This window comes from Panthera tigris, chromosome B3, assembly GCF_018350195.1.
Source record: "Panthera tigris isolate Pti1 chromosome B3, P.tigris_Pti1_mat1.1, whole genome shotgun sequence".
Classification (NCBI taxonomy): domain Eukaryota; kingdom Metazoa; phylum Chordata; class Mammalia; order Carnivora; family Felidae; genus Panthera; species Panthera tigris.
In genome coordinates, this window is record NC_056665.1 from 9,846,648 (window position 1) to 9,866,172 (window position 19,525).

The following is a 19,525-nucleotide window of genomic DNA, read 5'->3' on the forward strand; positions in this document are numbered from 1 at the left end:
TGTGACTAGAAATGACTTTTCAGCTTATAAATTACTCATTTTTAGCTTCAAAATGTTACCTGACAAAAAATAAGTAAGGGACTGAAAGACTGCAAGGGCCCCGGAGAGATGAGCTGATGGCTCTTACCTGCTTTAAGAAACGACCACATCCCCAGAAGGGATGTGGACTCCCCAGAGGGGGAAAAATTATTAAAAAACAAAACACGACAAAACAAAAACAATGGTGTGCAAGGTGTCAGGTGGCCTAGACATAAAGGCTTCCATCCAGTTACTAAGGAATGCATCGAAAATATGTTAGGGCCCGTGTGCCAGCACACAATTATTTCTGGTTCTTGGCCCTTTTGGGCGTTGGGGGGGTGGTGGTGGGGAGAATGAAAAAGCACTCCTCAGGGACAACTGACGTGTCTTTGAACTCTCCTAGGGAGAACTGGGAAGACCCTATTATCAAAATCATCTGAACACAAGTACAAGATGGGGAAAAAAAAACATTAAAAAAATTTTTTTTAAAGATAAAAGTAGAAAAGGAAAAAATTTCACATTCACGAAACCATTTCATATGCAACAGGCATCAGCGATGAACAAGTACCTATGTCTTATTTTCCTGAAGCAGACGTGACATTGTTTTAAAAGACGGTTTAATCACGGATTAAGCAAAATGAGATGCTGGTTAGTACACTAAGCTCAGAGGCAACATGGTTAGTCCATCAAGTTAGTGAACTCTGTACCTTCTCCTATGAATGGGGGGTCTCCTGACAACGTCCCCAAGAACTCGCAATGAACTGAAAATGAATGGTGGAAGAGGTCAGTGTCAAGGTGAAACAAAATGGACACAAATGCATGAAGCACACGGACATCACAAAGGGAAGAGACAATCCACACAGACAAACGGTACAGGAAGTGAGGGAATGAAAAACTGAGCAGTAAGAAACATCAGAACCAAAGAGGCCGGACAGCCTGACAAATCCTGGGGAGGGTTACTTTGCTCCCTCCCTCCTTCCTCCAAAGGGTTAATCAGGTGACAAGGAATGAGGTTTATTAAATTACAAAAGTAAAAGGATTAAAAAAGGCCATTTGAAGCTGTAAAAGGGTCTTCTTAAGACTTTAAAATTCAGCTTATACTCTATGCAGATAATGTGGTAAGCATCAAACTAATTCAAGTCATTCCATTATCTCCAGAGGCATCGGGGCGGAGGTGTGAGGTGATCCTTAAGGCGAGGCTCAAATAGGAGAGGCTATGATACTGTACAGGTTGAAAATAAAGATAACTGATAAGGTTCCAGTCTTAGTTCAGTCTTGTAATCTCAGGCAAATCATTAGGTCTGAGCTTCAATTTCCTCATCTGGGTTACAGTCCTATCCAGCCCTGAAATCAAAGTCAAGGCACAAGGACCCCCAGTGGGCTATAAAGAAAAATGGATTGCATATAAAATAAACCCTTGTTTCTTGATGTTGTTACCATTTCTGACAATACATCCTTCCATCCTTCCTTCCTTCCCTTCCTCCCTCCTTATTATTTATTTGTAATGGTATGGATGCTTTTTTTTTTTTTTTTAACGTTTATTTATTTTTGAGACAGAGAGAGACAGAGCATGAATGGGGGAGGCTCAGAGTGAGGGAGACACAGAATCTGAAACAGGCGCCAGGCTCTGAGCTGTCAGCACAGAGCCCGATGCGGGGCTCGAACTCACAGATCGTGAGATCATGACCTGAGCCGAAGTCGGCCGCTTAACCGACTGAGCCACCCAAGCGCCCCGGACGCGTTCTTAAAAAAAAAAAAAAAAAAAAAAAAAAAAAAAAAAAAAAAAGTACAGCGTGAATAAAGCTGGCAAGGAGAGCTTTTAGAAATGGCTTTTTACATAATCTATGATTTTGATCGTGTATAAAAACTACCCACCAGATAAAACAACTGCAGGTTTTCAAGGGCAGACCCTGAACTCCACCAATGTGGAGTCACAGAAAACTATGTGACATGGTCTGTTACTAAAAGAGTCTGAGAAGAGTGGCAAATTAACAAAGTGTAAGGTATTACCGTGAGCTCCATGAAGGCAGGACTTTGTCTCGTTCACCTCTGTGTCTCTAGAACCTAGAAATGCCTGGCACATAGTGGGTGCTCAATGTATGTTGGCTGAATAAAAGAATAAATGAGGGGCGCCTAGGTGGCTTAGTCGATTAAGTATCTGACTCCTAGTTTCAGCTCAGGTCATGATCTCACGGTTTCGTGGGTTCGAGCCCTACATCGGGCTCTGTGCTGGCAGAAAGGAGCCTGCTCGGGATTCATTCATTCTCTCCCTCTCCCTCCCGCTCCTACTCACGATGTCTCTCTCTCAAAAATAAATAAAACCTTAAAAAAAAAAAAAGAATAAATGAGTGAATGTAATCCGATTACATGCATCTACAGCTATGAAATCTGAGCCATGTCAAGGAATTTTTGTTTTAAAAAAGCAGTAACTGCTCCAGGTGAGTTTTTCACATGACCTGTTTTAAAACAACTGTCAGCCTGCCCCCTTAGCTGCTTTTCTTCATCAAGAAAGTAGCTCTCTTGTAAGCACAACTTTGTATATCTGATGGGCATCACGGCACTTGTTCGTTAGAGCTAAAATCATTTGCTTAAATTCCTGTAAGCAGACTGGGGTCAGAAGCCACTCTAAACCACCTTATAGCCTGCTTCCAAACTGAAGGTCTGAGACCGGGTCATATGTACACAAGTCCCCAAAGACTGGAGCATACATGGAAAACTACCAACAACTCAATGACACTGAATGATTCTCCTGTTCTCTTGCTGATTAAGTAATAACTTAGGCTTTAACAAAACTTTCTGCATTAGAAACGGAGGACAATTCCTGGGAAGCAGTGTGAAAATGGAGAGTATTTGGACTGTAAGATTTCATGTCTGTTTCAAAACTGACAGGACACCATTCCCTCCAAAAGTTTTTAATCTAAGCATTTTATGAACAGATCTGGCCTGAAGGACTATTCCTGTTCATTAAACACCCACCATGTAGCAACCATACTTCACTTGAGATTTTTATTATTACACCTATCCTTAGAGGTAGGTATTCTACAGATGAGAAAATTAAAGCCCAGAGGGATCAGGTAACTTGCCCAAGGTTATCTACACAGTGATTTCTAGAGCTGGGGTCTGAACCCAGATTTTCCCGATTCCAAAGCCCTCTAGGCTTTCTTCTGTACCATGGTGTCTCCTATGTTCTTTTACCACGATAACACCGGATCACACGATCAAAAGCAAGCAGACACTGAGAGACGGAACAAATAGCTGTGCTGGGTCCCGCTCACCTGCGCTGATTCATTTCCGCGTCGCTGGCCGCGTTCTTCCCAGGACCCCAGCTGTGCCTCCGGAAAGGGGACAGGGAGCGCATCGAGCCCCTCAGCACAGAGCGGTTCGTGGGCACTTCGGTGATGCTGTCCATCTCCTCCTCGTCCATCTCACCTGAGCCAGCAGCTTCGCCCTCACTCTCTCGACCCTCAGCTCCAGCCCCATGGCTGTAGAAGCTGTCAAGACACTGCTGATCTCTGGACCTGTTCAAATTTGAAATCTGGGGGAGGGATACGTCACTGCCATGAGAGGAATGTCGATCCAAGGAAGCCGTGTCATCGGTGGAAGAACTGGATCCGGTGATATCACAGACCAACTGCTCTTCCTCGGGCTGTAACGGAGAGAAGGCATGCACAGTTGAAAATGGCAGGACCCAGAGGACAGCCTCATTATCCCCGGTCCAGGAGTGGCTGTAGAGTGACCACAAGGTCACAGCATGATCACAGTTGGATTCAAATGGCTGCCAATGAAGGCCAAGTCTAGGTCTGTGCTCTTTCTCCCCTCTTATTAGAGGTAGACAGAACATTCCCTTCTTATGGGGGACAAGCATCTACCTCGGGCTCAGGTCAGTTCTGTAGGCCAATACCATACACTGGAAGGAAGAGAACTCTTGAGTTACCTGGGGTTTCTGTTGCATAAAAACTCTATAAACTCATATACTCTTAGGTTTAATTCCCTGCAAACCACCCCCCCCCGCCCCCCGCCCACAAGCTTTAACTAAAAACAAGGTTGTCTGCTTGGCTACAATAATGTTGTTCTGAAGTCAATATTCCAAAAGCAAGTCTGCAATTGTTTTTAGAATCCTTTTGCAAAATGCAGAATTGCTTATGACCCTACCTAAGGTCTGCCAAAAAGCCCACATTCTGGCCACAAATGCCTGACTAGAAGAACTCGATTCCTTTTCCTCCTTTCACAAAGAACTGGCAGTGTTATCAAGCCAAATGTCACATAAAATAACCAAGTCCTGGCAATGGAGTCTTTAGTGAGTGATGATGTTCTTTTCCCTGGCCAACTTCTGGAGCCTGCAACAGTACAGTTTTGATCCCAAGTAGCCTGACAGTCCTCTGTTTGCTACACACAGCACAACACATACATTGAGAGAAAGATGAACACTCTGACACTCAAAAGATGAATTTATCCAGAAGATACACAGAAGTGTTTAGAAGACGCATGATCCCACTCTCAGATTTGGGCACTGAACTGTCTTAGCATTTTTATTTTATTGTGTTCTTGTAGGCTAGAGAGCAGGGATGAGGGAAAGCCATTCTGTGGTTATTTTTCCTTCTTTACAGCATTTTCCTAATTAGCCAGTCTACTCAAAGCTTTAATTAAGAGTAAAGAAACTTACAGTTCTTTGAGAAAGATTTTAAAAATTATGCAAACTAATGAGCACTTTCAGCTTTGGAATAGAAAACAAGACCTATTCTAGAAGGAGAGTATTTTCAAATGTTTACGCTAACACTTCAAAACATTCTTTACAACGTTTGGGCTGAATCTTGTCAGCTCTTAGGAGTTTTTCTTCACTCTGTGGCATCCGGCTTCCTCGGTTAATTGCTCCCTAAATGATCCATGAGGGCTGAGACTGACAGGGAGGTGTGAGGGTCACTGGGATCCAGATGGGCTCTCGGGCCCTCCCAGTGAGCAGCAGCAGCAGGACGTAAACCCGGGGCGATTTCAACTAAAACTGCCCTGTTCTGATCATCTTTAAGAAACCCTGTAAGGATATGATCTCGAGGTCCGTATCAGCAAAGTCCTGTGTGTCCTTCACTGGGCCACAGTATTAAAAAAAAAAAAAAAAAAAAAAAAATTATGCTTTCACCAAACTGATTCTAAAATAGGGTAGGTATTATTTTAAAATAAAATCATCAAGGGACACCTGGGTGCCTAAGTCCCTTCAATGTCTGACTCTTGACTTTGGCTCAGGTCATGATCTCACTGTTTGTGAATTCGAGCCTTGCATCAGGCTCTGTGCTGTCAGCCTGCTTAGGATTCTGTCTACCACTGCTCTGTGCCCCTCTCCCGCTTGCTCTCTCTCTCTCAAAGTAAGGGGCACCTGGGTGGCTCTGTCAGTTAGGCGTCTGACTTTGGCTCAGGTCATGGTCTCATAGTTCACGAGTTCACGCCCCACATGGGGCTCTGTGCTGACAGCTCAGAGCCTGGAACCTGCTTCGGATTCTGTGTCTCCCTCTCTCTCTCTCTGCCCCTTCCCTGCTCAGGCTCTCTCTCTGTCTCTCAAAAGTAAATAAACATTAAAAGCAATTTTTTTAAAGATCAATTTCACCTGTTCCTGCTGTCCTTTGGTAAGGTGGCTGCTAGAAAGTTTACACTAACATATTGTATTTCTATTGGAGAATACTGGCCTGGACGCTTAAAAGCAATGGTGGGTAGGGGGCGCCTGGGTGGCTCAGTCGGTTGAGCATCTGACTTCGGCTCAGGTCATGATCTCACGGTCCATGGGTTCGAGCCCCGCGTCGGGCTCTGTGCTGACAGCTCAGAGCCTGGAGCCTGCTTCAGATTCTGTGTCTCCCTCTTTCTCTGTCCCTCCCCTTCACCCCCCCCCCAAATAAACAAACACTAAAAAAAATTTTTAATAATATCATCCACTATTGATGGATGATTTTTACATTGTTCCTCTGCTCTCCAGAGGAACAATGTAAATGGTCACAAATACCAAGTTCAGGATGCCAGCTTTCTCCCTGCCTCCTCCTCAAATTCATGTCCTTCTCAGAATGTGACCTTATTTGGAAACTGGGTCCTGCACAGGTCATTAGTTCAGATGAGGTCATACAATGGTAGGGTGGCCGCAGTGTCCTCAGAAGAGACACGGGAGATACACCGGGGATGGAACCTGGAGCGACGGGTTTCGGACCCAAGGATGGCCAAGGAGCGCTGACCAGAGCCTCCCGAGGGAAAGCAGCCCCCGACACCCTGGTTGTGGGACCTCCTGCCTCCAAAACAGTGAAGGAAAGAATTTATGTTGTTTGGAGCCACCCGATCTGTGCTAAGTGGTTACAGCAGCTGTCCCCTGCTTGATTTCTAGTTCTTGGAACAGTGCCAAGGGACAGAACGGGAATGATAAAATGAAACGTGGGATGAGCCCGTCCTAAAGCACACAGGCAAAGCCTCGAAGGAAATGAAAAGGAGCTGAAGTTTCCATTTAGCCATTTATCATATATTCTTACGAATCCATGCTTCCCGATCAGGAAGTGCATGCGGACAGAGGAACAGGCCCTGCTCAGGTTGGCACCTGCTGGTCTCGGAAGGGCGCCGCGCCGCCTTGAAAGAAGGCCTGCGGTCACCCTGGTACTTCCCCGACCTGAGACTTAAAGAACAAGCATCCACCCTTCTGTGAGACATGAAAACAAGGTGGGGAAGTTATTGGCGGCCTTTTGATACACAGCTTGCAAAAGGAGAACCCTGTCCGGGGTATGTCCTCCACACAGTGTTGTTCCGATGTGTGCCAAGATGTTTCTCGGTGTGTACTTTTAACTCTGATAAACAAACAAACAAACAAATCCCTAAAAACTAAATAACCAGGGTGTTCCCACCCCCTCCCACCACCCTCTCCCCCACCCAGTACACGAGTTCTTTAGTCTTGCGACTCCTGGTAAGAATGATGTGCACAGAGTGTAGTATTCTCACACTCAAGTATTCTTATTGTAACTTTCAACTCTTATTACGAGCTGGTGGTTATTACCCGAGAAAGGGAAAGATAGGACACACTCAGAAATGACTGATCTCTCTTCTTAAGTACTGAGGTGGATGGGTTTTCTGTAATGCCAGACTGAATCTAAAGAAGGCTCTGAGTTACTGTTTCCCAAGACTTGAAGTGTTCTTAAGAGAATTTCATGGCTTCATCAAGTCTTCACACTATCCTGGCGGAACAGAAAGCAGTCCCTGGAGGAACCAGAAACCACACTGGGAATGTGGTCAGAGACTTTTGAGAGCTATGCATGTGTCTGCAGATAAGCCACTTTTTCGCTTCGTCTATCTATCTGATGATCTTTACATCTAAAGAGGCTAGACCTTGATGTAAGGCCTGTTGCAAGGTACTATTTTTAATCATGAGCAGGGAAAACAAGTGGCTGTTTTAAACGTCTGATTTTTTTTTTTCAATATTCCCTTCCAGTCACTGAATTTTTTTGTGCTTTAGTTCTTAGGGGATCTGCCAAATAAGAATATGAGAACTGTTACTTCCATCATTCTCCCCTCTCCTCACAGAAAGTACCAGGTTTTAGGGATGCTGTTTTTCCATTTACACATCAGAAAGGGGAAAAACTTATGGCTTCTGTCACATAATAGATGTTCCAGGCCTGACATTTGAAGCCATTCTTAACGGTTTTTGAGTTATGTGTCAGTCTTTCTTTAGAGAGGTTTTTAAAATGTCTGCTAACTAAATGACTTTCAGAGACTTCGGAAATTAGTCCTGATTGTATGGAAAAATGGTGCTCTGGGGTCAGTTTAACTAGTACATGTTTAAAAACCTGGTTTTGACTCCATGTAAATCCAATGTATTAGTTAAATTGGTCCCATGGCACCATTCCTTCAGGTGGTCAGGAGGGACAGCCTAAGTTCCTGAAAGTCATTTAATATATTTAAGAAGCACACACACGTGTGTGTGCGCGCGCATATTTTAGAAAAAAATCCATAGCTTTTCTTCCCCTAGTCTTACAAGCAGATGGTCAAAACAATTCTCTGCTAAATACACGTTGTCTTTTTCCTGTACGATGTGGTACTGAGAGTGGCAGAGAAGTCAAAGGGACGGAGAAAGGCAGACGGAGAGAAGGGGTGGCTGGGCGTTGCCTGTGTGTGAGGGAGCAAGTGTACCGGGAGAAAGAACACTGGGTCCATACTGGAGACTGGCATGGAAACCCTCCCTCCTTTGAGCTGCCATCATTGGTTTTCCTCCTGCACGTGGGAGGATCGAAACACACACAAAAACCATCATCTCTACCAACATCCTTCCTTTTTTACAGCTTAGGCAATCCTGGAAATCTGCAAATGGTTGCCAGGCTAGCAAGAGTCTCCAGCAGTCCAAGAGAAATGGCAAGGAATGGGCCCAGTAAGTAACACCGAGGTATGTGCACTATTATTCTTCACAAGCGCCAGTCTCTGCCGGACAGCCTGGACTCCAGCGGCAGGAGCTGAGCTGATGGAGTGACCCAAGGATACCGTTTTGCTTAATTTAAGGTCACATAAGCGAAGAAAACTGAAACTGCCAAATAATGAGGTAGATGAAAAGTTAATGAAAAAGGCTCAACAGTGATGCTGTCTATACAAACAGCTTGAGAAAGTAGGTCTGTCACTTAATACACATGCAGCATGACTATTCCATAAATGTGAGTCCTAATTACTGGATACTTGCCACCTGTGGGGCTTTGTATTCAGTGACTTAGATGTATTCTTTTAATATTTGATTTAGTAGACTGTGGAGCCTGGGTGGCTCGGGCAGTTGAGCATCTGACTCTTAATTTCGGCTCAGGTCCCAGGGTTGTGGGATAGATTTCTGAGTCCGGCTCCGCGCTGGGCATGGGGCCTGTTTAAGATTCTCTTTCTCTCCCTCTGCCCCTCTCCCCAGCTTGCATGCTCGCTGTAAAATTAAATAAGTTAAGTAAATAAGTAAGGGGCGCCTGGGTGGCTCCATTGGTTGAGCGTCTGACTTCGGCTCAAATCATGGTCTCAGGATTTGTGAGTTCAAGTCCCGGATCGGGCTGTCTGCTGGCAGCACAGTACCTGCTTGGGGTTTCTTTCTCCTTCTCTCTCTGCCCCTACCCCATTCGCACCGTCTCTCTCTTAAAATAAACTTAAAGAAAAAAATTTAAAAAATTGATTTAGTAGGTATTCTTACTCTCATTGTACAGATGAGAAACCAGTGGTTCAGTGAGCTTATGTAATAAGATTCTAAATTAACTGGTCTGGGGTAAGGCCCAGATTTTTTTTCTTCTTTAAGCTCTCTAGATGATTCTAAGTATAACTGGGACTCAGTCCTATTATTATATGCTACAGAGCTATGACAAAAATGTTTTAAAAAATTAAGATGGACTCCAGTCCTAAATGTAAAAGCTAAAACTATAAATCTTCTGAAAGAAAACATCTTGACTGGGGGCAGACCAATCAGTAACAGGACAGGACACAGGGAGCAAAAGCCATAAAAAAATTGATAAATTACCCTTCATCAAAACTCTAAACATTCAGTACATCAAGACACGTTTATGGAAGTGAAGAGGGAAAACCATATACCGGAAGAAAACATTTGCAAAACATAAATCTAACAAAGGACTGGTATCCAGGATACATATACAATACCTACTTCTCAACAACAAAAAGACAACACTCCATTTTTTTTTTTTAAATGGGCAAGAAATGTGAACAGACACTTCACAAAGGAAGATAACTAAGTGGCTAATAAACACATGAAAATGTGTTTAATATCATCACTGGTTGTCAAGGAAATGCAAGTCAAAGCGATAATGAGCTACCACTTATGCGCACGCCAGAAATGCTGAAGTTGAAACAAAACAATTATATGTGTTGGTAAAAACATGGAACAACTAAAATTCTCATATATTGCTGGTGAGGATGTAAAATGATACAACCACTTTGGAAAAAGGCCTGGGAATTCCTTATAAAACTAAACCAGGTTTCCTACCATAAATGATGTATCAGCCCATCAATTCCACTCATTTACCCAACAGAAATAATAACATTTATACTCCATTTGTAGGACGTTCTGAAATAAGGAAAACTAACCTGCGATGGGAAAAAATTAGAACAGTTGTTGCCTCTGGGGGTTGGAGAGGAGACAGATGGAGGAGGGGCATGAGAAAACTTTCCAAAGAAATGGTAATAGCCTTATCCATATGGGGGTTTGGGTTACAAAGATAAATGAATTTATCAAGAGTCACTGAGGCACAGCTATTATGGAAAACAGTATGTCGGTCCCTCAAAAACTTAAAAGTAGAACTCTCTATATAATCCAGCAATATCCCACGTCTAGGTGGGTGTCCACAGGAAATAAAGCCGCCATCTTGAAGACCTATCTGCACCCCCACGTCCATAGCGGCGTTATTCACAGCAACCAAGACATGTAAACATCTTAAGTGTCCACACACGGATGAATAAGGAATGGAAATATTACTCAGAGTTAAAATAGAAGGAAATCCTGCCATTTGCAACAACATGAATGGACCCTGAAGGCATCAGCCTCAGTGAAATAAGCCAGAGAATGACATGACCTCGCTTCTATATGGAATCTAAGAATGGCAAACAGCCAGAATGATGGTTACCCGGGGGCTGGAGGGTAGGGGAAATGTAGAGAGGTTACCTAAAGTGAACAAAGTTTACCTAAAATTATGAGGTGAATAAATTCCGGAGACCTAAGGTACAGCATGATGACTACAGATACTATGTACTATGTACTTGACATTTGCGAGGAAAGTTAAGTCTCAAGTGTTCTTACCACACACACACAAAAAGGTAACTCTGAGGTGACAGATACACTGGCCTGACTGTGGTAAGCATTTCACGATGTATATGTCTATTGAAACATCATCTTGTGTGCTTTAAATATGTATAGTTTTTGTCAATTGTAACTCAATAATACTGGGAAAGTCACTGAATAATAACCTTCACACTACATTTCACTGTGTGTAAATTTTATGTAAAAAACCCCAGCAAACAACAACTCTATAAACACATACAGAATTCTAAGTATTTAGGGGTAAAAGTAGACTGATATCTGTAACCTATTTAGAAACACATCCAAGAAATTAAAATTAGATGGATGGATGGAGAAACAATGGGCAGATACACAGCTGTGTAACAAAGTATAGTAAGTTAACGGGAGAGCCAGGCTGGTAGGCAGTCACTGCCGAGCTCTTCCAACTGTCCTGCATATTTCAGAATTTTCTCAATAAAATGCTGGGGGGGGGGGGGGAGGAGGGGAAATGCCTGACTGGCTCTCTTAACCAAAATTCACACTACATAGGTGATACACAGATATATAGAGAGGGATAAATATTATATAACATATGAATGTATAAATATAAAAACAACTACACACTTTATATATCTTATTACTACACCTGAAGGGATTCTGTTTCATACTGTCAAAATACTAGTCCTTTAATTTTTAATAATTTATTTATTAAATATTTGTAAACTGTTGTCTGTATCACATATAAGGCACTCTGCCCATGTGCCTTGGAAAATAGCAGCTCACATTTTAAATATCTACTATGTGCCAACTGTTTATGTCTGTCTGTCCGTCCATCCATCAGGCTTCACACCAAGCATGGAGCCCAAAGCAGGGCTTGAACTGACGACCCTGAGATCAAGAGTCAGACGCTTAACCAACTGAGCCACCCAAGTGCTGCTACGTGCAATAATTTAGCTAAGAACCTTAAGCATGAGACAGCAAGCTGTTCCACAGTCCTGAACTTACAATAACTTGTGCATAAACAAGAATAGTTTTTCTAATTTGGATTCTGTAGGTATACCTACTTTTATCCCTGGAAGGTTAATTTTCGGCTTGGTGATCAATACTTGAGAGCAAACTATATAGCACATGAAGGCAAGAATATTCCCTTAAGGTTTAGCATCTTAGGGGAGTTACTCTGATTTTCTTAATTGTGGATACATTTTATAACCTGAATATAAATAAAACAAGGTGTAAGCATTTTATCTAAACCTCTTAGGGAAAAGAGGCAGCAACTACCAGTATGTTTGTGGATTTCAATTAACCTTCTGGATAACAGGGTGGCCTAGATTGTGTATTTTATAATCTCTCTTTCTTAGCTAGTGTCCAGAAAAATCCCAGGATTTCTTCTTACTTTAAAAAAAAAATCTAAATGTTATGCTGTTGCTCTATAGAAGGAAGACTTCAGGAAATATTCCTAAGAGTAATCACAAAGCTCCTAACACTCACCAAACAGTCCTCTTTACGAGAAGGCTTATCGAATGGGCATAGAAAGTTAAGGCGGAAAGTTTGTGACAAGCATTGCAGGCTGCTAGAGACCTCTGTGAGGTCAGAGTCACACAAATGGCTGCAGGAAGTGACCTAACGCATCACTCATAGTGCACAGAAAAGCATGCTGCAATGCGTTGCCCAGGGAGGATTTTTTCGAGAAGGGCGAGGGGAAGGAATTCTAGGACGGGGTGATGTTTCACAGTGTGCACTGTGTGGCTGTCCACTGAGGAAGACGGTGAAGGAGGCTGCTGATGGCCTGTCTGCCATCACTCTGCTTCTGCGTAAATCACTGGCTATTTGGGTGCCTGGGTGGCTCAGTCAGTTGAGTGTCCGACTCTGGCTCAGGTCATGATCTCATGGTTCCTGAGTTCAAGCCCCACACTGGGCTCTCTGCTGTCAGAGAGCCTTTTGTCGCCTTCTCTCTCTGCCCCTCTCCCCCACTCACGTGCTCTCTCTCTCTCTCTCAAAAATAAACATTAAAAAGAAATAAATCACTGGCTATTAAAGGAGGTGTTCAGAGATTGAGAGCAAAATAACAAAAAGGAAACATTTGAGAGTGAGGCCTACGTACAAGTCTCCATTCTGTTACTTAGCAGCTGAGTAATTTGGACTACACTTGTTGACCAATCAGAGCCCGGATTTTCTTAGGAGTTCCATGAGATTAAAACCACCCACCCCGCAGGGCTTCTGGGAGCGGAAATGGGATCACATATATAAAACATTCAGTTCAGTGACGCGCAATCACTTTGTTAAGTATTAGCCTGCCTCTCTCCTTTTCCTTGCATATGCAAACCCTTGGTTTTATGAATGCTGGACAAGACAGTTACTGCAAAACCTCTCCTGGTCACAAACAACTTTGGTCAAGTGGAGACAACTAAGACGAAGAACCTTCCAGACCTCTCCCCAGACCATGAGACATTCTCACGCGTGCGTGAAGAGACGGCCGTGCGTCTGCCATTTCTGATTTTTCCGAGGCACTCGGGGATGCAATGTGGGTAAAAGCCGATTTGGGGAGCACGCTTCAGCTTTTAACAATCTTATCTGTCTAGTCATCCTGAAAAAGCTGCCAAATCTAGCAGTGGCCATTCATATGAACAATCTCGTAAATGCTTTTGGCAGTCTGAAGAAGAAGGCAAAACACAGGAAATCTGAATTCTCTTTAGCTAGGGAAATCACTCGGTTTAGTGACCAGAAAGAACTATCATTCTGCAGAGCTGGTAACACCCAGGGACAAGCTGGCATATGCCCAGGAGGGGAGTGACAAGTATTTCTTTTTTTTTTTTAATTTTTTTTTTTCCAACGTTTTTTATTTATTTTTGGGACAGAGAGAGACAGAGCATGAACGGGGGAGGGGCAGAGAGAGAGGGAGACACAGAATCGGAAACAGGCTCCAGGCTCCGGGCCATCAGCCCAGAGCCTGACGTGGGGCTCGAACTCACGGACCGCGAGATCGTGACCTGGCTGAAGTCGGACGCTTAACCGACTGCGCCACCCAGGCGCCCCGACAAGTATTTCTTAATAAAGACTTTGCAATTTCAAAATAACTTTTGACCATGAAAAATTTCAAGCACACATAAATGTTTAACAAATCCGAATGTATCCATGACCCCGTTTCAGTAACTGTCAGTGATTCGATTTTAAAGCTAGAACTTAGAAATATTACCTCATCTGTCTACCCAAGACAAAAGTGATCTATTTTGAGAGACACGTCCCTTCAGAATGGTATTCCCCTTGGGGGTAGGGACGATTCAGAAGTCCTTACAATGAAAACCTCAAAATCACAGTGGAAATTACCCAAATTCTGTTATTTCCAAAACAAAAATCAAAAAAACAAAAAACACCATCATTTCCTAGAGAGCTTCAGAGTAGGACAGATCTTCCCAGTGTGCATTTTTTACTTTACAGAACCCACTGAATCCACTTGCTAGGATTAAGAACAACAGGAATCCTGCAGTTCTGCACAGTTTTCCAAGGACCTCTGGGAGACAGTGCACACAAGGTAAAAGAAGAAGGTAGAAAAGAGGGGAGGCCAAGTGACCACGAGAGAGCCCCTGGACAAAAATGAAACAAAAGCAGCTGAAGGTACCTCCACAGAGGCTTTAACTACGTTCCAGCCCGGAATTCCAGAATGCCAAGTCTCTACCGTGACTTTTAGACACAGCATCCTCACACCGTGCTGGAGAAGCTCATCACCCACTAACACCACTGCTCTGGTCCCTTCTGCAGGGTCCTCATTAAGCCTTCATAAAGGCGTCTTCACAGCTGCCTTGTTTGTGCCCCGCCGCCCCCTCGCGATGGAGACAACCACGCATGGCGTGTGACTGAGAACCACTTGCTGATTCTGCTGTGGGAAAGCCCGAGATTCTTCTCAGGAGACAAAACAGAACTCGCTGCAACTAGCTACAAACATAAGCAAAAGAAAGCAAACCGCCCCCATCCCCCACCCCCTCAGAGAGCCTCAAATTAAATGAAAACGCAAGGTGACTCATGAGCATGGGCTTGGCTTTCCACTGGGGAGAAGACAGTCTGGGTTCCCTCGCAGAGATCTAGAAAGTTCAATTAAGCAGCTAGATGAGGAGGGGTGACATCAGCAAGCTCAGCAGCGAGCTTCAAGCCTAAACACATTAATCAGAAATGACTCTATGGTTGGTTTACACACATGACGTGTTGCAGTCTTAGCTGTGGTCCCTTTCTGCCCACTGAGAAGAATTCACTGTCGTCTGATTTAATTCACACCAAAGGAGCTTCCATTTCTTTAGGCTTTAAAACCTTCATGTAACCAACTACGATTCTACATAAGATAAAATGGCCAATGCCTTTTTCTAAGTCCCAGCAAGCTGGAGCTCCCTTCTCCAGAAGGGAGGACTTAACACTTGTCTATGATCATACAGAGTGGGGGAGACGCTCAGTACCGTCAGCGGGGTCACTACCGACCAGCACGAGTTGCACACCGAGGCAGACAGTACCTTGGAGAAGATGATGCTGTCCACTTCTTCGCTGGGTGACTGAAAGAGGTCAGAGTCACTTCCGGATTCTCGTTTGAGCACACCTGGTTTTGAGGCACACTCTCTGGCCAGTCCAACATCCAAGAAGCTGTCACATCCTGAATAGAAAATGTATTCAACCAATACGTAAAAAAAAAAAAAAAATATATTTTTTACTTTCTTTTCATTCCAGCAAGTAGCCTTTTAAGTCAACCAACTAACCTCTCTGTTCCCCCAGTAGTAAGAAGCTATAAAGGACACAGTCAAATTAGTAGCTTTCAACTCTGGTTATTCCAATTCTAGGGTGATCATTACTACAGGACAACCATGAATTTCCCATGTAAACAAAAGGTACAAAAAGATAAAATGGTAATTTAGAACCACAATTCCATCTGTATTAGATATTTAAGTGGCAATCTTTTCCTTTTGGTAATTAGAGAGTATTTTCTTTCGCTATCAAAATCAGAAGTCCTTTATTAGGAAACTATGAGATAGGGTTTATGGCCAATTTCTAAGACGTAAGTTCTTTCTGGAAACTTGTTACTTATCAAATATTGGGATAAAAGACAAAGGGGGAGCATATCTAACATAAATATCAGCGTATTACACTTATGGGTTCTGTTGAGTAAGAAAAGAAATATAATTATTTTTCTACCTTAAACAGATGACACTGGGGAGAGGGGAAATACACTAATGAAGAAAAATGTATCATGTAGAATCTGTCTTCAGTTCAATAATTAGCACAGGGACTCTGGTAAACCAGAGGAAGGAGGCCCTGACAGAAATATTATACTGTCTATCAAGGAATTCTCAAGACTTAGTATATTGAAATTAGCAAGGTATTTAACCCATTCTCTCCTATTAATTCTGTAAACAAAATATGACCTGGTAGCAACAGAATTAAACACATATGTATGTGGTAAAACCAAAAGCCCAAAAGAAAGTCAATTAATAGGTAGGTATCAACCTCCTTTAAGTAGTCTGGAGAGTGTGGTATCTCCATTGTGGTTAGCACTTTTCTGTGTGATTCAGTCAGACACGTATCAACCCTGCAGCTGATACTAGGTGATGAGGGACATAGTAGACGAGCTGACTACCTAGCAGTTCATGAGAACGCTACCTGGAGGTTTTGGTTGGAGGCAGATTCAAGAGGAGTTGACAATACAAGGTGAAAGCAAAACCAAAAAAACCCACAACGGTTTTAGACTCTATGAACAGACAGTATACCCAAGTCCAAAATGGAAACAGTCCTGCCACTATGTGACAGCTAGAACTCACCGACAGGATTGTTTGTTTCTAGGTAACATTTATTTTTATTTATCTTCTAATGTATGTTTATTTTTGAGAGAGAGAGAGAGAGACAACGCATGAGCTGGGGAGGGACGGGGGGGCGGGGCAGGGAGGAAGGGAGGGAGACACAGGATCTGAAGCAGGCTCCAGGCTCTGAGCTATCAGCACAGAGTCCGACACGGGGCTCAAACTCAATACGGGGAGATCATGACCTGAGCTGAAGCCGGGTGCTTAACCGACTGAGCCACCCAGGCGCCATGTCCTAGGTAACATTTAGATAAAGAACTGATATGAGGCGCCTGGGTCACTGAGTGTTGAGTGTCTGGCTCTTGATTTCATTTTGGGTCATGATCCCAGGTTCATGGGATTGAGCCCTGCATCAGGCCCCGGGCTGAGCACTTAGCCTGCTTGGGATTCTCTCTCTCCTCTCCCTCTCCACTCATGAGCTCTCTCTAAAAAAAATAAAAATAAAAAACACTGATAGACAGAAATGCACGCATGGTAATGAGGTCACGCCAGTGGAAACCCTTGATATACATGTGGCTTGCACAGGAGCTGGAAAAAATGAGTCTGAGGGCAGTTGCAGATCTGTTCTTTGCTGTTCCAGAGGTAGAACAAAAAGCCCACTGAGTGGAAGCCACAGAGCTTTAACTCTAGGCTTCTGGGCAATGGGTTAGCAGCTTCATAAAGTAATGACTGTCACTCCACCAGAAGGGGTGGCACAAAGGCTGAATGACTTTGTCAAGAGGTTTCAGAAAAGATGTACACATAGAAAGGAAATTGGACATCAGATAACCCCCAGTGTCTCTCTTAATTCTCAGAGTCCATGTTCGGACAATAATTGTATGTGTATGTATGCTGAGGGATAACCAGAAGAGGATGTTTATTCTTATCTCAATTAGCTAATTATTGATCATTAATAAATTATTTGCCCTGAATTAGCTGGGAATCTTAGAGGAAGGGTCAAAGGAGCAACACACTGGAATACAGGTCACAAACTGGTCACTAAAATTACCTTTTCTCCTAGTAAGGCATTTGACTAGGTACTGAGGATTATCCAAATAAAAAGAGACATTTAGAGAGAGAGAGAGAGCGAGAGAGAGAGCGAGAGAGAGAGCGAGAGAGAGAGCGAGAGAGCGAGAGAGAGAGCGAGCGAGAGCGCGCGCGCCTGCACGGTGGTGGTAGGGGGATAGTATGCAACTTTGTAGTAGAAACGGACATATTAGGAAGACAATTTCAATACAGAAATACACAAATGATGCTACAGGATCCACAGATAAATCTCAGAATGTTTCAGTTGAAGAAAAAAAATGACCTTAATCCATTTCAATCTTGGTCCAAGCTATTTCTGAGTCTTTAGTTCAGTGGGAATAGGCCCTGTCTCTACAAGACTTGGAATCATGGGTATTCTCGACCCAACCCCCCCCCCCCCCCCATTTTGGAGAGTATGGACAAGCTTAGGCGGAGTAAGTGGGTGTAACCTTTCTACTTCTCCCTCTTTCCCCACTTGGAAAAATCAAAAACTCCACTTCATGGTTGAGGGGAAACCAGGGGGCTGGCCAAGAAAAGAAAGGGCTGTCACAGCAACTATGCTGAGCTGCCGACTCTCCAGCGGGCAGTCAAATAGACCACGTCCACATTCCAGACTGGAAAACAAACCAACTTGAGACACTCTAATGGAAAATTCACGGGGAATATCCAGATTCGGCCCTGGTAGGAAGAGTTCACCCAGAAAATAAATCCGAGCCAGCACTACAAGGGAGCACAAATCGAGCTGGGATAAGACTCTGCTGTGTGATACAATCCTGACTGTTGAGTTGGGGAGTGAGGTGGGGAAGGGTATGAAAACAAGGGATTAGGGGGAGAAAATGACCATAAGCCATTATGCCACCCCACAAACAGAGGGGGGCCCTAAAGGCAAAGCCAATCTACCCCCTGTGCCGTATGTCTTCTCACACGCCCTCTCCTAACGAATAATGTGGAGTAGTAACACGTGAAGGTATACGCAAGAACAATGAACGCTGGCTGGTTTGAGAGTCACATGTATCTGCCTTAGAGCCAGGTCTGCTTACTTTTAGTACAAAAATCCCAGGCAAGAAGTCATTTAACCCCTTAAGTCTCCATTGCCATACCAATCAAATGGGATGACTGTACCTCCCTCAAATAGCTGTAGTGACAGTTAGAAATAATTTATACAAATAGTAGCCACGACTCTGCCCCTCAGCACCCAGCAGGCCTGTGATAAACACACCTAATGAAGTTAAGGCTTCACTAACCCATACTGAGTGATGTAACAAGCATCCAGGACGGACATTACCTTGAGGTGAGCCAGTCCTATTTTATGACTCATACATAATTCTGCCTATAAACTTCCATATCCTGAGACATTAGCTTCTTTAAAAGCTAGCAAAACGTGTCATTTTTAAGATGTTCCCTACTCATTTGGGTTCAAAATTATATAGGCAAACAAATTACAGTAGGGAAAGGGAGGAAAGCCTACCAGCAGCGCCCACTCGCATTTGCTGAACCATGCTAATCGTAATGCATTTGTATTTATTCGTAGCTAAATAAATTTGTATTTATCCAGAGTTGAAGAATATCCAAAGTGATTTTAAAACATATTATCTTCTTTGGTTTTTACACTATTGATCTCTTGAACTGTGTTTATAATTAAAGGAAATCTCTAAGATCCAAAGTACCTAGAATTCACCAAACAATTTACCTAAAATCAAAACCTCAGGTCTGAAGTTTCAAAGCACAATCCAGATCTCAGATTTTGCTACAGTGAGATTTAAAAAGACTCTAAGAAGTCAAAAAGTGTCTAAGAAGGCCAAGTGTGTTTGTGTGGTGGGGAGGGGGGCAGGGAGAGTCAATAAAATTCAAGATGATGTCCTGGGAAAAATGCTCAGGGGTTCAAAATTCATTTATTTAAATGAATAAATTAGGGGCG

At 43.3% G+C, this 19,525-nt stretch overlaps 1 protein-coding gene across 9 annotated transcripts in view; it reads right to left on the reverse strand.

The window, feature by feature from the left end:
* AKAP13 (A-kinase anchoring protein 13) overlaps positions 1 to 19,525 on the reverse strand; it is a 335,984-nt gene that overhangs the window by 82,406 nt on the left and 234,053 nt on the right. For 7 of the 9 annotated variants that reach the window (XM_042988120.1, XM_042988117.1, XM_042988119.1 and 4 more), the window contains 3 exons: positions 15,268 to 15,404; positions 3,294 to 3,664; positions 726 to 779 (listed from right to left, as the gene is read on the reverse strand). In XM_042988120.1, the coding sequence (XP_042844054.1) occupies positions 726 to 779; positions 3,294 to 3,664; positions 15,268 to 15,404 (562 nt within the window). The remainder of the gene's footprint in view (positions 1 to 725; positions 780 to 3,293; positions 3,665 to 15,267; positions 15,405 to 19,525) is intronic. The other 2 variants (XM_042988121.1, XM_015535789.2) reach the window with 1 other exon arrangement.